The following is a 19,826-nucleotide window of genomic DNA, read 5'->3' as shown; positions in this document are numbered from 1 at the left end:
TGGATGGTCTGCAACAAAGTGGGTATATCAGATTTAATTGACTGACTGAGACAAGTCTAGTTGAAATAATTCTAATCAATTACATAAATCTGCTCAAATTTGGAAGTGTTTCCAGTGTACATAGGTGGATAGTTCTAAATCAATGCCTTCTCCTCTTCTGTTGTATTGGAGAAACGATTGAAGTTCCTCCATGCTGAAAAACAAAATACAAACAGTTCTCAGTGACAAAAGTATCTTGTTAACGATTTTTACACTTAAAGACAGCAAACATTATCAGTTGCAACACAAGGATATGCACAGAAAATAAACCCTAAAAACTATAAATTATTTCTGCTGTCTATCATACCTTCATTAACAAAAAAAATCAGCTAAATACCAGGCGACTTTAACAGCTTCAGAGAAATGTAGGATATTCGAGGTTGCATTCCACTCATAAGGGCCTCTCTCAGGGTGCCACTGAACTGCATAAATAGGGTGTTTAATAGCTGTATTCAAATAACAAATAATCAGATCAACCAGGAATACCAACGCTAACAGTTCTTCAGCTATCAAATTACAATTACAGTCTGCACACTACAAGAAGGGGCTAATGTTGAAAATATCCAAGGTAAAAACATCACAAACTTTAACTTGACAACAGACTGAAATACAGCAGCAAAAATATATAAAGATCTTTCAGAGATGCCAAAGTTCATAATTATAAAAATGTACAGTCACTGCAGAGCATGGGAGATAGTAAGAATTGCAGATGCTGGATTCAGAGCCATTACAATGTGGAGCTGGAGGAACACAGCAGGTCAGGCAGCATCAGTGGAGTAAGAAAGTCGATCCTTCCTGATGAAGGGTCTCGACCCAAAACATCGACTTTCCTGCTTTGCTGATGCTGCCTGACCTGCTGTGTTCATCCAGCTCCACACTATATTGACTGCAGAGCATAGTCCCATTTTAGATTAACTTTTCATAGTGATTGAAATGGATCAGATGTATTCGTCCAAGTTCATTTCAGAGCAGCACAAAATATATGGAGTAGATGATGAGTTTTTGATGCTCCAAGCACACACTACATCGAGTCATAGAGTTTAACAGAATAGAATGAAGCACATCATCAAGCACCTATCCATTCCAGTCACATTTTCCAGCACTCGGTATTCAGTGGCATTTCAAATGATCATCTAAATATTTCTTAAATGGTAATGTTTGCTACAGCCTCTACCAACCTTTCAGGCAGAGAGTTACAGATACCCATCACTCTTTGGGTGAAATTCCATCTAAATGTCCCTCATTACTGATCTTTTTACTGAGGGGAAAACTTGCATCATGCCTATGTCGTTCATAATTTTGTGCACTTCATTCAGGTAACATCATTCACCTTCTCTGCACAAGAAAACCAATGCCAGCCCATTCAGTAAATCTTCAAAGCTGAATTACTTCAGTCCAGGCAATATCGTGGTGAATCTCCTCTGCATCTCGTCAGTGCAGTCACATCCTTCCTATAGGGTAATGACCAGAACTGCACATAGTATTCCAGTTGTGGCCTAATTAATGTCTTATACTGTTGCATCATAAGCTCCCTCCTCTTGTATCCCATTTCTCAATAAAGGCAAATATCTCAAATGCCTTCCTAAAGAACTTATCCAGCCATCTTGTTGCCTTCAAGGATTATTGGACATGCACAGCAAGGTCCCTCTGTTTTTAAGTCCTACCATTCATTGTGTACTCCCTTGCCTTATTAATCCTTCCAAACTGCATTGCCCCACACCCAACATACAAATGACATGCAAAAATAAATAATCCCTTTCTCATAGAAACACAGAAGATAGGAGCAGTAGGAGGCCATTTGGCCTTCGAGCCCGCTCCACCATTCTTCATGGTCATGGCTGCTGTCCAACTCAATAGCCTAATCCTGCTTTCTCCCCATAACCTTTGATCCCATTCACCCCAAATGCTATATCTAGATGCCTCTTGAATATATTCAATGTTTTGGCATCAACTACTTTCTGTGGTAATGAATTCCACAGGTTCACCACTCTTTGGGTGAAGAAATGTCTCCTCATCTCCGTCCTAAATGGTCTACCTCGAATCCTCAGAATGTGACCCCTGGTTCTGGACACACCCACCATCAGGGACATCCTCCATGCATCTACCCTGTCTAGTCCCGTTAGAATTTTATATGTCTTTATGAGATTCCCCCTCATACGTCTGAACTCCAGCGAAAACAATCCTAACCTAATCAATCTCTCCACATACATCGGACCCTCCAAACCCAAATCAGTCTGGTAAACCTTCACTGCACTCCCTCGAGAGCTAAAGCATCCTTCCTCAGAAAAGGAGACCAAAACTGCACATAATAATCTAGGTGTGGCATCACCAAGGCCCTGTATAACTGAAACAACACATCCCTGCTCCTGTACTCAAAACCTCTCGCAATGAAGGCCAACATACCATTTGCCTTCTTTACCGCTTGCTGCACCTGCATGCTTACCTTCAGCAACTGGTACACAAGGACACCCAGGTCCCGCTGCACACTCCCCTCTCTAAATTTACAGCCATTCAGGTAGTAATCTGCCTTCTTGTTTTTGTTTCCAAAGTGAATAACCTCACATTTATCCAGATTATACTGCATCTGCCATTGATTTGCTCACTCAACCTGTCCAGATCATACTGAAGGATCTCTGCATCCTCGTCACAGTTCACCCTCCCACCCAACTTGGTATCATCTGCAAACTTGGACATGTTACATTTTGTTCCCTCATCCAAATCATTAATATATATTGTGAATAGCTGGGGACCCAGCATCAATCCCTGTGGCACCCCACTAGTTACTGCCTGCCAATTTGAAAAGGGCCCATTAATTCCTACTCTTTGGTTCTCACACTAAAAGAGAGCAAAATATAACATTTACAGATGGAGTACCATCTATAAAACAGTTATTTTATTATCAGCAAGCTGTTTAAAAAGTTTCATTCCTTGTTCATTTCATCATGCTTTCTACTCTTCAAGATCTGTTTTGCCATTTAAGTTCCAGAGAGCTATAATGTAAAAGAAATAACATCAGGTCTCCTCTTAATGCTCAGAACATGTTTTTCAGCAAATAACTGAGGTGTGCATTGTTTTGTTCATGGTCTTTGTTTAGTTACCGGATCTCAGCCAGTATAACAATCAGGGTCCTGACTTTTGCCATCCAGTGACCACCGTTGAAAGTTTTGACTAAACATAGATATGTAGAAAACAGGAGCAGGAGTAGGCCATTCAGCCCTTTGAGCCTGCTGCACCAGTCATTATGATCATGGCTGATCATCCAACTCCTGTTCCCACTTTCTCCACACACTCTAGGATCCCTTTAGCCCTAATAACTATATCTATTTCATTCCTGAAAACACTAAATATTTTGGCCTCAACCGCATTCTCTAGCAGAGGAGCTGAGAGGGGAATCTGATTGAGGTATACAAAATTATGAAAGGGATGGACAGAGTGGATCACGAGTATCTTTTCCCCATGGCAGACATGTTTAAGACCATGCAACGTACATTTAAAGTGAGGAGCAAGTGTTTTAGAGGAAATATGCTGCTTGACAGGGTAATCGAGACAGATACTCCCGCAATATTTACAAATCATCTGGACAAGCACATAAAATACCTGGGGTACAGTGGGCTCTGACCAAAGTGCAGGTAAATGGGATTAGCATAGTTTGGTGTTGATGGTTGGTATAGACATGGTGAACCGAAAGGTCTGTTTCTAGGGAGTATGAGTCTGTGCCCACTCTCTAGCTGAAGAATCCTCTTTTCACCTCAGTCCTAAATGGCCTACACCACATCCCTAGACTGTGATCCCCTGGTTCTGGACTTCCTGAACATTGTATAAATCCTAATTTACCCTGTCTAGTCCTGTTAGAATGATATAGGTTCCTACCCAGGCATCAGTTTGGTAAACATTTGTCGCACTCCCTCCACAGCCAGGAAATCCATCCCCAGATATGGAGACCAAAACTGCACATAATATTCCAAGTGTTGTCTCACCAAAGCCTTGTACAATTGCAGCAAGACATCCCTGCTGATGTATTTGAATCTTCTTGCAATGAAGGTAATCATACTCTTTGCCCTCTTCACTGTCTGCTGCACCTGCATGCTTACTTTCAGTGACTGGTGTGCAAGGACACCCAGGTCTCACTGCACCTCCTCCTTACCCAATCTATCACCATTCAGATAATATTCTGCCTTCCCATTTTTGCTACCCTAGTGGATACCTTCACATTTATCCACATTATACTTCAACTACCATGCATTTGCCCATTCACCTTCTCCAAATAACACAAGAGCATCTCTGCATCCTCCTCACAGCTCACACTCCCACCCAGCTTTGTCATCTGCAAACTTGGGAGATATTACATTTAGTTCCCTCATCCAAATCATTAATAGATAGTGACTAGCTGGGGTCCAAACACTGATCCTCGTGGTACCCCACTTGTCACTGCCTGCCATTTGGAAAAACGACCAATTATTCCTATGTTTCCTCCCTGTCTGTCAACCAGTTCTCTATCCATGTCAGTACAGTACTCTCAATCCCATGCACTTTAATTTTACACATTAAAGTATTGGGCAAAAAAGAATCTGATCCAGCTGTAGCATGTTCAAGGTTGAATATCTTTTGACATTCATTTGTGAAGGCTTGGATACAATGAATTTCAATATGTGTTGTGCCTCATGTCTTAACATGTTGCAATGGTTTCCATATAATGAATTATCTACATAAGGCATAACAATCAATTTGCTTCATTTTCATTTGAAAATTGCAGCTTTTACCACTACTATTGATAGTTCTGGAGTACAACATGCGTGTAAAAGTGTATATTGCTATAGCAACTTGGATTCCAAAGGCAGCTAGTTGGCTGGATGGCAACTTATGGATCAAAGCACCGAAAATACAAGGCCGGTCCCCTTTCTTTGTGGAATTGATTCTGGATTGACCACCTTGCCCTACAGAGGCTGTGGTTCTCAGGCAGAGAATTAAAGACGAAGAATTAAACAGTAATATTCTGATGATCTAATTATACAATCATCACATTGTAGCCATAATTAGAGAAAGCATGTGGTAGAATGAAAGGCTTTTGGAACCAAGTGTGAAACTTGATAGCTAATAGTGTAGAGCTGTAGAATAATGCTCACGCTTCAGCCTGCTCAATCACTTGCCAGTGACTGCTGTGCTTAAGCTGACAGCTTCATTGAATCACGAATTACAGTAAAAATGGTGGGAGGTTGGAATACTGTGCTGAAAAAATCCAAACTAAAATACTAAAACTTGAGTTCAGTTTTCTGAATATGTCTTGATTAAATAAGGATATACGAGTATATTAACAAGCAGCAGACTGGAAATTCACCAGTTATACAGGAGGAATCTCCAACACTGAAAATCTTCTTTCAGTAAAGGTATTACAGTTCCTCAAGCCTATTCAGCCTTTCAAAAAAGTCATGGTTGCTCTGACTGTAACTTCAAATCTGCATTCCTGTCTCCTGCTGATAATCTTTCACCTCCCCCTTCTAACAGGAATCTATTTACCTCTGCTTTAAAAATATTGAAGGACTCCACTTCCATCACCTTTTCAAGAAGGGAGTTACATCTCTGCACACACCAACCAACCTGACCTTCCAGTTGCCATCCATTTTAATTCCCCCTCCTACTCCCCTGGTGACATGTCCATCCTTGTTCTCCTCCACTGTCAGAGTGAGGTCAAACGTAAACTGAAGGAACAACATCTGATATTTCGCCTTAGGAGCTTATAGCCCTAGGGCCTGAATATTGACTTCATCAGCTTCAAAGTCCCTCTACCCCCAGCCTCAGCCCACGTCCCACCTCCCTGTCCTGTCTGACCTGTCCATCTTCTTACTCACCTATCCATTCCACCCTTCCCACTGACCAAGCACTATAACGCCTTACCTGCATCCACCTATCATCATCCCACCTACCACTCCCCAGCCCCCCCCCCCCCCCCTTTTTTTTTCTGGGCTCCTCCCCCTCCTCAGTCCTGAAGGGTTTTGGCCCGAAACATTGACTTTCCTGCTCCTCTGATGCTGTCTGACCTGCTGTGTTTGTCCAGCTCCACGTTTATTGACTCATGATTCTCATCTCTGTTTTAACTGTTTTAAATTAACCTCATTTGTTTTAAATGAGTGAACCCTAAGTTTTTAATAGCAACTCTTAGTTCTAGATTGTCCCATAAGTGGAAACATCCTCTCCATATCTATCTGGTTAAGACGCCTGTGTTTCAATCAAGTCATCTCTTACTCTTCTAAACTCTAGCGATTACAAGTCTTCCCTGTCTAATATTCGCTCCCAAGACAACCCACTCACCCCAGGTAATATTCTGGTAAACTATCTCTGAACTGCTTCCAACAGATTTTCATCCTTCCTTAAATAAGACCAATAATGTTCACAGTATTCCACATCATTTCACGAGTATCCTGCATAAAAATTCCCACCCTACATGCAACAGACTGAAATTACATATGAAATAGATATACTTACATTTCATTAAAATAGTTTATTGATAGCTATTTCAGTTCAGCAGTAGTTAATTTTATTTACCTTCCAAAGTGGACACAAATTCCACTCTCTGATTATCCATATTAGTAGTCAGGATTTTGTAGAAGTTATCCAATTTTTTGTTGTTTGTAAAATTCTAAAATTTATCACGTAAGAATTATAATTAGAATGATGGAAATAAATGATGAAAACATTCCTGTAGCAGAATTAATATTGTGCAACAAAACTATAAACTCTATTTTCATTTAAGATGTGAAAGTTGTATGGTTGTAAAGTACTACTGACTCTATAGTACTTGTTAAATCAAAATACAGCTTGATTTTATGTTAAGAGCCATGAAGAATTTTGGTAACCCATCACATCTAGAGTTTTGAAACAAAAACAGTTCTGAAGAAGGGTCGCTGGACTCAAAACTTTAACTCTGTTTCTCTCTTCACAGATGCTGCCAGACCTGCTGAATTTCTCTAGCAATTTGGTTTCAGATTTCCAGCATCTACAATTCTTCCTTTTATGCAGGTGGGATGTTGTCCATGTTACTACGCCATAATGGCTCTTAATTTCAAAGAGATGAATTGAGATGTTATCTTGCCCATCTACAGGGTTGTGAACTTTACAGAATGTATTTTTTAAATGTGCTGCTTGTCAGTCTGTGAAACTAGGACAAGCACCATGATTTTCTTAGAATGGTTTTTACACAAATAGTTGGGTTGTGATTTATTCACAGGGATTCAGGAACTTGTTCAAATATTCCCAATAAAACACTATGCTAATGCATAGCCCAATGCAAGATTGATTCCCTCCTGTTGGCCCTATGACTCTCATCTTAAAATTACCAACAAGGTTCAGTGCGAAGTTTAAGCTTAACCTTAACCCAAAGGGCAACACAAGGGCATTTGTACAGGTCAGTTTTCTCAGTAAAGAGAACTTAAATGAGAATCGAGAGAAATCATAGGGAAGTGATCCAATATAAATGTAAGATACTATGCCCTGGAATTTTGTTCAGTCATTATGAGCCAGGGACTCTAAAAATGGTAGGTAGGACTCAATTTTGGGACTCTTACTTCCATTCCCCACTAGATACATAACTAATCATGTTTCATCATTTAAACTTGGATAATCTTTTTAAAATTTAACTTGAGGAAAATCTTCTCAAAAGACAACAAAAATACCTACCAATGTGTATTAATTTTTGAACTTAGAACAAGTATATTTAAGAACCATGTAACTAAATTTAAAGGTAATTTAAATTTACTCAAAATAGTTGAACTTGAAAGGGTTCAGAAAAGATTTACAAGGATGTTACAAGGGTTGAAGGGTTTGAAGAAGTTTATAAAATCATGAGTGTCATGGACAGGTTGAATAGTCAAGGTCTTTTCCCCAGGGGAAGGGGGTCCAAAACTAGTGGGCATAGGTTTAAAATGAGAGGGGAGGGATTTTAAAGGGACCTAAGGGGCAACTTTTTCATGCAGAGGGTGATGCATGTATGGAATGAACTGCCAGAGGTGGAGGAGGAGGCTGGTGCAATTACAACATTTAAAAGACATCTGGATAGGTACTTGAATAGGAAGGGTTTAGAGGTATATAGGCCAAATGCTGGCAAATGGGACTAGATTAATTTAAGATATCTGGTCACATGGATGAGTTAGACTGAAGGGTCTGTTTCCGTGCTATACATCTCTATGACTCTATATTAAGTAAAAGAAAGATAGTTGAGAAGACTGCCTAAACCCTACCTTCACAGATATGCTCCAATAGTGGTAGTGTCCAGTCAGAAGTTGGATTTGTAATGCTTGTAACAGATTTTTAGGAAAATTCTTGAACATTTGACTATGCAGACCAGCTGAACAAAATAACAGAAACTGAAACGAACATTTACTCAACTATTCCTTCAATTACTTAATTATTAATTCTTCATGTTTAGGATTCTGGTCACTCATGGCCCATGATTACAGACATTACCATGTAATAATCAAACATTAAACTGTTGAAAATATCAGTCCTGGCAAGGGCAACATGTTTCAATTAAACATTGATGAAATTTAAGTCATACCTATTGACTATACAAAGGTCTATCAGTTCTGTGGACATATATGTTGCAGTAAATCAGTTTCCATGAGCAATGTGATGCCTACAATATTATTGCACAAAGTACTTCAATATTGTAGAGGATGTCTTCAGTACTGTTCCTTTTATTATTCAGGAAGTCAAACAAAACGTGATTCCTGTCACAATTTCCAATTAAATAATGTTCCATATCAAAATCTGTGTGACAAGCCATCTAAGTTAGTCGCATCATCATTGCTGATTTGTTGATCTGGCGCAGCAGCAACTATTGCCTAACTGTTGTCATGACCATCAGGCACATCTGCAGCATGGGTCACTTTGTTCCCTTTTAGATTTATGATTGCTACCATTCTAAACATAAGCAGCAGCAAAGCTTTACATTTAAATAAGATCAAGGATTGGTTTATTACACAAATATAGCTGAAGGATATTAAGTTAAAAACATGATTCAGTTATTAGATAAAACTTGGTACAAAGATTAAAAGTTGATTCAAATAAAAGTGACTAATAAAGATAAAAATCAGTTCAGTCCATTATCATTGCAGGCCTGTTACTTGCTTGAAAGTCTCTCTTTCTGAGGTAAAAAGGTTGAAAACATGAAGTCAGAATTCAGCACTGTAATAGCTTCTGTAGCTGTAGAGTTGGTGATTGTTTGCATGGGTAGACTCAGTAAGGGCAGCAGGCTTTGAAATAGAGATTTCTTCTCACTTATTCTGCAGCCATGGCACTTTCAGATTGCTTGGAGTCTTTTGGTAGAACTGTAACTGTTTTTGAAAAGCCTTTCTCAAGAGCTAAGTGTTGCATAAATGGAATGGTTCTGAAAACGTTAATGTCGGAGACTACATTAAGCGTCATCCAATCTGAAGTGGAAACAGAGGATTCTCACTCTAGATTCCAATGGAGACAGATGTGACATCAGTGTCTGCTGATGGTTTTAGTTATGTCTAATTGGTCAATGTAATATGTACCAATTGCTATCACTCAATAAACTACATATTGTTCATACAAGTTCCTCTTCTCATTAAGACTCATGTGGGTCATCCTTTATCACTGTCCACCAAGTAGGTCCTTAAAATCAGTACAGAAAGGAGGAGTCATTGGTGGGCGTCACAGGTGCTGGAATGCACTGTTACCCAGACAAAATTATTTTGATTTGATTTTAAGTTTAAGCTCCAATGAGAATTAAATTTTGTTTACATTACAGTGCTCCACAGGGGCTGTTTAACTTGATTAATGTTTTATTTTAAAGAGTAGTGAGGCAGATCTGTAGAAGTACTCTATCTCAATGATTTGGTAGTGGTTTGTTCAACACATACAACACTGAGAACTCTTTTCTCTAAGGACATGCACTCTCGGACTTTCCTGAGAAGATCTGCTTAAAAGAGTATCTCAACCTTATATAGATCACAACTTAAGATGGCTGCTGTTAACTTTTGATAAAACATTGTAACTCAAAGGAGAATCAATTATGCTAGAATCCCCTGTGGAGGTTTCTTCCAATCTCTAGCTTGTCTCTGATGTTTTAATGAATACATTGATCATCTCAAAATGCTATTAATTTTGCAATGATACCTGCAGATTGAAATGTTGCAAATCCAACCTCATTAAGAAAAGAGGAGGAGAGAAAATATAGGAACTACAGACCTGTTAGCCTGATGTCAGTAGTGTGGAAATACTAGAATCTATTATAAGTGATGTGATTACTGGATATTTACAAAATAATTATCTGTTTAGACAGAGTCAAATGGATTTATGAAGGGGAAATCATGTTTGGCAAACCTGAAAGAGTTTCTTGTGAACGTTACCAACGGAGTTGGTAAGGGGGAACCCAGTGTTGAACACTGGATTTTTAGAAAGCTGTTGATATTGTCCCACACAGGAGGTTAGTAAACAAAATTACAGTGCATTAGATCAGGGACAATTGATTAAGCATTGGTTAAGCCCAAATATAGAGAGTAGGAATAAATGGGCCATTCTCAGGTTGGCAAGTTGTAACCAGTGGGATACCTCCAGGATCAGTTCTTAGGCCCCAGCTATTCACAATCTATATCAATGATTTGGATGTGGGAGCCAATTGTACCATGTCCAAGTGTGCAGATGATACAATACTGGGTGGAAATATGTGCTGCGAGGAAGATGTAAAGAGGTTATAAGGGGATTTAGACAGGCTGAGTGAGTGGGCAAAGACAGTAGCAGAGGTAATACAATGTGGTTAAGTGTGAGGTTATCCACGCTGAAAGCAAAAGCTAAGCTGCAAAGTTTCTTATCTGATGATAATTTGGAAAGTATTCATGTCCAAAGGGACATAAGTGGCCTTGTTGATAAATCATGAAAGCTAACTTGCCGGTACAGTAAGCAATTTGGAAGGCAAACAGTATGTTAGACTTTTTCACAACAGGATTGACCTACAGGAATAAAGAAATCTTAATTCAATTCTATAGAATACTAGTAAGGCTGAATGTAGAGTTCTGGTCCCCATAACTGAGGAAGGATAAGCTTGCCATTAGAGAGATTGCAGTGAAAGTTTATCTCAATGATTCCTGGGATAGCAAGACTATCCTATGGGGTGATTTAAGTTTCGGGCCTTTATTCCCTGGTGTTTGGCAGAATGACAAGCAATTTCATAGGAACTTACAAAGTTCTTACAAGGATCTAGGAGTAGATCCAGAAAGAATATTTTCCCTGGCTGTGGGGTCTAGAACCAAAGTATGCAGTCTCAGATAAAAGACAAGCTGATTTCGGAATGTGAATAGGAGGAATTTCATCACTCACAAGGTGGTGAATCTTTGGAATTCTCTATCCCAGAGAGCAGAGGAAACTCAGTCATTGAATAAATTCATATCAAAGAATGTTCAGTCAGCGCAGGAATATGAGACCGAACTTCAACCATGACTGAGAACAGCAAAGCAGGCATATGCCTGCTCCGATGTTGCAAAATCTCAAACCTTCAAATAGGATCCATCATGTTTTCCAAGAGGTATTTGAATTCTAAACAGCTTCCTCTGTGACTAATGTTGAGGTCACACACCAGTCTGTCTGCTTTTGGCTAGCAGTAGATTAACAAAGATTATCATATGACCCTGGTAACTATTTTTTAAGTGCTATTTCTGTTGTTTAAAATGTAATATTAGGTTTTTCTTGATTATGACAATGTAAAAATCTAATATGAACATTCATTTAAAATCACTTGCAGAAAGCAGATACACATACTTACACATTTTATTGTTTTAAAAATATACTAGATTTTTTTTGAAAAATAAGGAATTGTAAAAAAAAAAGTACCCAATGCAAACAATATTTGGCTAGCAAAAAGCTTGATAACAAAGTAGTTGTTGTCTAGTTACCTAAATCACTCGAAATAGGTCTTAGGTGGTATGATGAGTGACAGTAACAAATAGCTGAAGGAAATTTTCAGAAACTCACCTTTTGTAAAATTCAAAGGCAGAGCTAGATTAATCATGTTTGTTCTAGTAAGAAGATTTTCTCCACTGGTAGTAACGGTTAGTTCCTGAAACGCAAGACAAATGGCCCACACTGGGAAATGGACACCTTTATCGTTTGCCTGTTAAATCAGATAAATATTAACATCTGAATTATTTTAGATCCAGAAGTTCTCTTACAGATAATACAACATTTATTGTTCCCACCACCTAATCACCCTTGGTATTTTTTTTTCATCTATTAGTCATGAGTAAATCACCAGTGTTTCCAGTTGAATAATTTACATGCAAAGTCCATTAAGGGTGATTCTTCAGACTTGAAATGTTAATTCTGCTTTCTTCCCACAGATGCTGCCATACCTGCTGAGTTTCACCAGCAATTTCTGTTTTGATTTCTTAAGTAATTGGGTCAGATAGGCCTCATTAACTATCTACCATGCTATTATGGTAATCTGATAATCCAATGTTAATTAGCCCAAATCTCCCATTTGCTGTAGAAGAGATTCTCACCAATGCCCCAGATTACCCGGAAGGGACCAGCATCCACGTTGTTGGTGCCATATTCAAAAGGCTGTTGTGCACCCAGACTAGCACCAGCATTCCACAGCTCTACACATCTTGCTGGATGGAATGGCAGATAAGGGGAAATTGATGCCGCACTTTGTGGATATGAACCTCGAGGTCCTGGTGGACAGAATGGTGCAGAAGTGGGATGTCCTCTTCCTCTAGAACTGCCAAAGAAGAAAATGGCACCAAACCATACCAGCCTGGTTGATGGTTGCTACCTGGATCAGTGCAGTCTCAACCATCAGGAGGAGCATCTTCCAGCAGCGTAGGAAGATGGCGAATGACCTTCTCGCTCCACCAGGGTGAGTCCACTATTTTCTCTGAGTTACTTCAGACAAGATTTATGTTTCATCTCCCACCCGCTCATGCTATGTCACTTTCACCATTGCATGCGGCATTTTCCCTCACTACCTCCTTCCACACCACCACCACCCCCCATATCCGAAAAACCCTTAGCACTGTCTGCTCATTCACTCAGGGAATGATTTTTCCTCCACCTGCACCAGCTCTGGAAACTGTGCCAGACATTACACTCTATCCCTCCCCTTATCTTATTTGAGGAATAAATGCCTCACAAGCTCAATGACAAGACCAAAAGAGGATGGTGGTTGGGTGCCAATCATTTGGCTTCTCACCCACCCTATGATGAGTGGATTGTGACCCTAACTGGTGAAGACCAGGACAGTTCCTGTGGGAATGCAGAGACATACATGCCCTGGCCACCAAGAGAGAATCATTGTTTATTGTATTGAAACATTAATCATAATGTAAACGTTTATTCACCTACCACAATGTACAACACATTGGCTACGACATTCTCTCTTTTGTCTCTCTCACAGGCAGCAAAGGATGTTCCCAGTGTCTACCATCAAGAAGCCTACCCCACAAGACATGCCCTCATCCATCTCTGAAGAGAACATGGATATGGAGAGGAACGACCGGCCGGGCTGCCTCCTGCCCCTCTCCACCAGCTCAGACACTGACACCTTGGTGGGTACATTTTCTAGATTACAATCAGGAGGCACTTACTGGGGAGGATGTCACTGCCACACCTCCACAGCTGGTTGAAGAAGAGATGCCCCAGGTCACTGACACTCGGAGGCTTGATGGAGACCAGGCACCTGTTCAGCCTCAAGCAGGAGAGGAGCCCGTGCTGGTGTCATTTCCTGATTTTATCGCCATGCACAGGAAGATCCCGGAGCAGCAGACAGGTTTGTCAGGGCCACGACGTAACCAAACACAAAGGCTGCAGGACTGCTGCAATGCTGTGGGAACTCTGCTGTCTCTGGTATGTGACCATCTGGCTGCCAGCTGCACTCCTTCACTCTAGATCCTAGAGCTTCACACCAACGAGAAAGTGACATTTGATTTGATTTATTCTTGTCACAGAGGGCCCCTGAGCTCTGTCCAGAAGGGAAGCCAATAGGTATGTACCTGGAGGATGAATCACATATAGATTTTCCAGAAGTCTCCACTCAGAACACTCGAGAGGTGGCCAGGTCTTCCACCTCTAAACTGTATGCCCACCCCCACAAACCTGTGGGAGTTCAAGATGAGAAGGTTGTACTTGCCTCTGGGCAGGACACACTCTGGGTCCTCTAAACAATAATACCCCTGGGATCACTTGACTAAACCTCCAAGGTCAATTTGCTTCACTGTACGGTAGGCTCTCTCCAAAACAACAGCAGAACCAGGACTGCATCAAGAGATAGTGGGAAGGAAAAAAAGAAGACCTCTGAGGGCACATAAGTACTACAGATGACATGTCAGAGTAAATACATTAATGTATTTGTAAATATATATTTGCTTTTCACCATCAACTACATGTGTATGAGTCTCTATCTAATTGCAACTTCAACGTTGAAGGTGCAAAGCCCAACCATCCTTAGTGCTTCACAATGATCCATGGTCAATGGGTGAAGTGAGCAGTTCCTGCACCATGTGCAGATGAATCACAAGTTATTGCCACTTTAGCAACTACGTCCTATCTTTCCAGGTAGACGAACATTGTTATTGCATCACAGGCATTAGTGGGATCCAGTTGTCATCTTAGATAATAGGGACAGGAGTGCTTAGGGCAAGGGTCTGGACTGCACACAGCAGGCTAACACCTAAGCACTGACTGCTCACAGCTGTGTTTCAGCTTTAGTATACGGGTATCTATCTAATGGTGTTGCCCTTTGAAGAGCTAAAATTTGAAGCCTCCACCCTCACAGAACAAAATAATTGATTTGCCCACTCAGGAACGTTGAGGTTGGAACAATGATGTGTGGACACGAGGAATGCCAGATCAGCCATCATCCTACTGAAGGGTACAGCAGGCTCGAGGGGCCAAATGGCCTACTCCTGTTCCTACTTCTTATGGTCTTATCTGGCAAATACTAGAATAGGAGAGGAAAGTGCATATTAACAAGGCAAGATTAAATAATACTGAAGGTGATAATGAGTGACGATCTCCCCTCATAGACCTCTCACTGCTCACCATCAAGATCTTGCCTTTACATCTGGAACGCTATTGGAAAATACAACTCATTGCCACTGATACAGGAATAGACCTTGCTCAACTTCTAACACAATTCTCCCAAATGTCTTGCCACAGCCCACATTGCTCAGGATCTGGGAAGACTCTGCAGTGTTTCTTCTTATGGGAGAACCAGGGCTCACTGTTTAATAATAAGGGGTCACCCATTTGAAACTGATTTGAAAAGAAATTATTTTCTCTCAGAATCATACTTTTGGAACTCTCTTCTTGAAAAGGTGATAGAACCAGGAGTCCAAAAATATTTTTATTAAGCAAGGGGATGAATGGTTATCACAAGTAGGTGAGAATGTAGATTTTAAGTTACAGCAAATGTAACACCATTGTTCAAGAAGGGAAGGAAGCAGAAGACTGGAAACTATAGGCCTGTTAGACTGACATTGGTCATTGGTAAGAATGCACAGTCCATTAATAAGGATGAGATTGTGGAGTACTTGGAAGTGCATGGTAAAATAGGGCTGAGTCAGCATGGCTTCATCAAGGGGAGGTCATGCCTAACAAATCTGTTAGAATTCTTTGTGGAGGTAATGAACAAGTTGGACAAAGGACAGCCAGTGGATGGGATATGTTTGGATTTCCAAAAGCCCTGTAACAGGGTGTTGCACAGGAAGCTGCTAAACAAGAACCCATGGTGTTAGGGGCAAGGCACTGGCATGGATATAGGATTGGCTGACTGGCAGAAGGCAGAGTGTGGGGTTAAAGGGGTCTTTTTCAGGAAGGTGACTAGTGGAGTTCTGCAGGATCAGTAATGGGACCACAACTATTCATGATATACATTGACAATCTGAATGAAGGAATGAGGGCACTGTTGCTAACTTTACAGATAACACAAAGATAGGTGGAGGAACAGGTAGTGTTGAGGAAGTCAGGAGGCTGCAGAAGGACTTGAACAGGTTAGGAGAGTGGGCAAAGAAATGGCAGATGGAATACAATATGGGAAAGTATGTGGTTATATGTTTTTGTAGAAGAATAAAGACTTAGACAATTTTCTAAATAGGGAAAGACTTCAGAAATCTGAAGCACAAAGAGTTGGGAGTCCTAGTTCAGGATTCTCATAAGGTTAATGTGCATGCTCACTTGGCAATTAGGAAGGCAAATGTGATGTTAGCATTCATTTCAAGAGGGCTAGAATACAACAGCAGCGATGTGCTACTGAGGTTGTATAAGGCTCTGGTCAGAATGCATCTGGAATATTGTGAGTCCCATATCTAAGGAAGGATGTGCCGTATTGTGTTGGAATGTATCCAGGGTGGTTTGCAATATTGATCGCGGGGATGAAGGGCCGGTCATATGAGTTGCTTTTGAGGACATTCAATCTGTACTTAATGGAGTTTAGAAGGAAGAGCGGGGGAGATCTCATTGAAATGTAAAAAGTACTAAGAGGCAATGATACAGCGGACATGCAAATGATGTTTCCACTAGGAGAGACTAGGACCCAAGGACACAGCCTCAAAGTAAAGGGACAACCTTTTAGAACTGAGATGGGGAGGAATTTCTTCAGCCAAAGAATGGTTGATCTGTGGGAATCAGTGCCACAGAACACTGGGGAGGCTAAGTCATTAAATTGATTTAATACAAAGATGGGTAGATTCTTGATTAGTAAAGGGATCAAGACTTAAGAAGGCAGGAAAATGGGGTGAAAAACATCAGCCATGATCGAATGGCAGAGCAGACTCGATAGGCTAAATGGCCTAATTCTGCTCCTATATCTTATTGACCAACCATAAGTGGAGCAATGGGGTTGAATGGCCTACTCCTTGTTTGTATGTATATATGTAATATATTGGAACAGATTATCGAGAGGAAAACTATTTAAATGAAAGACTCTGGAGGCCTATAAATAAAAGCGGCTTAAAACAAACAAGCAAGCCTCAAACATTTATTCTAATACTTTAGTTAACCAGTACATCTCTGTCTTTTACTAAATATATCTATACAATCAGTACCATTCTGTTCCTTTAGTGTAAAATTATAAATGATGGCTGAAATCTCAGCATATCTGGAATTCAGAACAGGAGCAACACCTCCTGGAAAGAGCACCCTGAAAGAGAACAGTAAATGGATACGTTCCAAGTTCACAAATAGTGCCATTATCTGATTCGTAAAGCATAATGAGCTCAGTAACAATAAAGTTATAGCCTCATTATGTCAGGCAAATTATAGAGATTCAGCTGCATCTAACGCATTTTTAGAGCCAAATACAAAACAAAATTATTTTTCTTATTAATATCACATCTATAACACATTAAAAGTAGAACATTCATCACACAACCATTCTGTCACAATTTCAACTTACTGACAGTAATGGTTGTGTGTGTTCAAGAACATTTATATTTACCTGGCAATTTTAGATGGCATTGAGGCTCCTGCTAGCTTTTTAGAATCGCAAGACTGACACCAGGTGAAGGGAAAGGAAGAAACCTTGTCTCAAAAGTGGCATTTAACTAGTTTACGGGTGACATGGTGGCTCAGCAGTTAGCACTGCTGCCTGACAGCACCAATAACGCGGGTTCGATTCCAACCTTGGCTGACCATCTGTGTGGAATCTGCACGTTCTCCCTGTTGCTGCGTGGATTTTCTTGGATGCTCCGGTTTCCTCCCACAGTCCAGCGCAGGTTAGGTGAATTGGCCGTGTTAAATTGCCCAAAGTGTCCAGGGATGTGTGGACCAGCTGGAATAGCCATGGGAAATGCAGGGTTACAAGGATATGGTAGAGGGACGGGTTTGGGTGGGATGGTCTTTAGAGTGTTGGTGTGGATCAAATGGCCTTCTTCCACACTGTAGGGGATTCTATGGTTCTAAGAACACTGCGTCTCAGAGGAAAATGTCAAATAGCTATGTCAGGAGGGACATTGAACAGTCAAATATCTACTGGGGATGGGATCAAGCAAGCAGGAGATAGGTTTCATGGCCAGGATGAGCTCGAACCAGAACTTACGTTCACAGCTAGGGAAGGACAGAGCTGGGGATAGGTTTGACCTAGTCACTAAGAAAATGTGGTGGGACAGTAATGAGTTCGCAGTGTGGTAGGACATAACAAAAGCACCTCATAGATTTTAACATATCTTAGGGAGAAAGAATTCCATGGGTTCCTCATGTGGTCACAGTGAAGCGTGCAGAGGCCAGAGGGAAAATTTTAAGTCAAACTTATACAGAGGACAGGGAGGACTGATCATGATCCAAACAGATCTGTGATTAACAGCTGGAGCATTTTGTTTTCTTAGATGTCTTTAAATAGAGTCAAGAGATGTACAGCAGAGAAACAGACCCTTCAGCCCAACTTGTCCATACTGACCAGATATTTTACATTAATCCAGTCCCATTTGCCAGCATTTGAACCATCTAGAATGAAACAAAAGAATAGCAGCAATGTCAGGGACAAGGATGGGAGATAATTATACAAGGTGGTTGTGTGAAAATGGTCAAAAATGGCCTGTTCAGTGATAAAGGTCATGAGGCATAGGGGAATAGCATGATTATGGAGGGGCGTGAAATTTGTTAGAATGTCAAAAAACCAGTTCTTATGTTTTCCCAGCTCAGATCTATATATTTGTAAAACCTGTAATAGTAACATCGCTTAGTAGTTACTTTTAAAAGACTTAAACCTACTAGCTATAAAAGTTAAGCTACTGCAATGAAGAATGTCAATAATATTACTGAGATGAGACTTCTACTTACTTTTATGGAAGAGTAATAAAACTCCAATCAGTTGCACAACTCAGCCATTTATGGAATGAAACAAGTCCGTATATTCAGCCTTTTCTGATGAAGGGTCTAGGCCCGAAACGTCAGCCTTTCTGCTCCTATGATACTGCTTGGCCTGCTATGTTCATCCAGTCCTGCACCTTGTTGTCTCGTATATTCAGCCTGTTAGTTTCATGCTTTCGGAAATAAAAGAAATGTATTTAATTCTACACTGATTTTCTCGTGCAAAAGCTAGGTACATGGAATTGAAATTTGATGTAAAACACATATGTTAGAGTTACATCCATTCTAAAATATAGGTCAAATTTTAGTTAACTTAGCAACTGAAAGATGTCTGCTCAGAACTCTTGGATGTAGGCAATCATTGAGACACTGAAGCCAAAAGCTGCTGTCTCAGAAATTCTACAATCTGTATTGGAGTTGCTGCAGCCTTAAACCTTAACCTTTAGAAAACAGATATGGTATCTGCAGGAGTTGTCAAACCAGAAAGTTAGAGTTCAGAAATGCTGCATGTTAAAATTCATGAAACATCAGTTTTGATTGTAACAATTCAAAAAAAATTTCTCAACTGTGTAACTGAGATCAGTTTCTGAAAATTGCCTTTCCAAGTAGGAAATTTTTTTTTCCACTTTTCTGTCCTAGATTCCTTATCATGGGTTTACTCTGGACACTCACATATACACATTATAGGCAGAAGAGAAGCAGCAGGAAATGAAAATGACAGAGGGGCGCAAGTTAAAGGAGAAAACCTTTTGTGACAATCAAAAACCAGTCACTTCGGTGAGGTCTCAGAATGTCTGCTTAATAAGGCATCAAATCATTCCTAGCAAAAAGAAGGGACAAATCAGGATTGTCTTAAAGTCCTCCATTTGTCTGGGTAGATGCAGCTTCAACAACACTTGCTTCTTAGGTCATGGGTTCAAATTCACATGGTGGAATATAACTCAATATAAATTTGAATTAAAAGTCTGACC

The 19,826-nt window shown here is 40.3% G+C and overlaps 1 protein-coding gene across 8 annotated transcripts; it reads right to left on the bottom strand.

The window, feature by feature from the left end:
* Positions 1-19,028, bottom strand: LOC109912360 (gamma-glutamyl hydrolase-like). Of its 8 annotated transcripts, XM_048596055.1 has the most exons (7): positions 18,826-19,028; positions 14,180-14,304; positions 13,638-14,042; positions 12,025-12,163; positions 8,271-8,377; positions 6,580-6,673; positions 1-193 (listed from the first exon to the last, which is right to left on the bottom strand). In XM_048596055.1, exons 4-7 carry the CDS (start codon positions 12,059-12,061, stop codon positions 135-137), a joined length of 297 nt encoding a protein of 98 aa, XP_048452012.1. In that variant the 5' UTR covers positions 12,062-12,163; positions 13,638-14,042; positions 14,180-14,304; positions 18,826-19,028; the 3' UTR covers positions 1-134. The 8 variants fall into 8 exon arrangements, 3 of the variants coding, with proteins under 3 accessions (XP_048452012.1, XP_048452013.1, XP_048452011.1); XM_048596056.1 differs by lacking the exons at positions 13,638-14,042; positions 14,180-14,304 and adding an exon at positions 17,486-17,818; XR_007261973.1 differs by lacking the exons at positions 8,271-8,377; positions 13,638-14,042; positions 14,180-14,304 and adding an exon at positions 17,486-17,818 and having other exon boundaries at positions 18,826-19,024.
* Positions 19,029-19,826: the final 798 nt, after the last annotated feature.

The sequence above is a fragment of the Rhincodon typus genome, chromosome 4 (assembly GCF_021869965.1).
Source record: "Rhincodon typus isolate 14 chromosome 4, sRhiTyp1.1, whole genome shotgun sequence".
Lineage (NCBI taxonomy): Eukaryota > Metazoa > Chordata > Chondrichthyes > Orectolobiformes > Rhincodontidae > Rhincodon > Rhincodon typus.
The sequence above is the reverse complement of the archived record's forward strand: the minus strand, read 5'-3'. Positions and strand labels throughout refer to the sequence as shown.

Coding starts and splice junctions, on each gene's coding strand:
- LOC109912360 (XM_048596056.1), bottom strand. CDS start 12,061: ATGATTAATCTAGCTCTGCCTTTGAATTTTACAAAAG. Junction 6,674..8,270: donor ATTGGAGCATATCTGTGAAG/GTAGGGTTTAGG, acceptor GATAAATTTTAG/AATTTTACAAACAACAAAAA. Junction 194..6,579: donor ATTTGTGTCCACTTTGGAAG/GTAAATAAAATT, acceptor TTTGTTTTTCAG/CATGGAGGAACTTCAATCGT.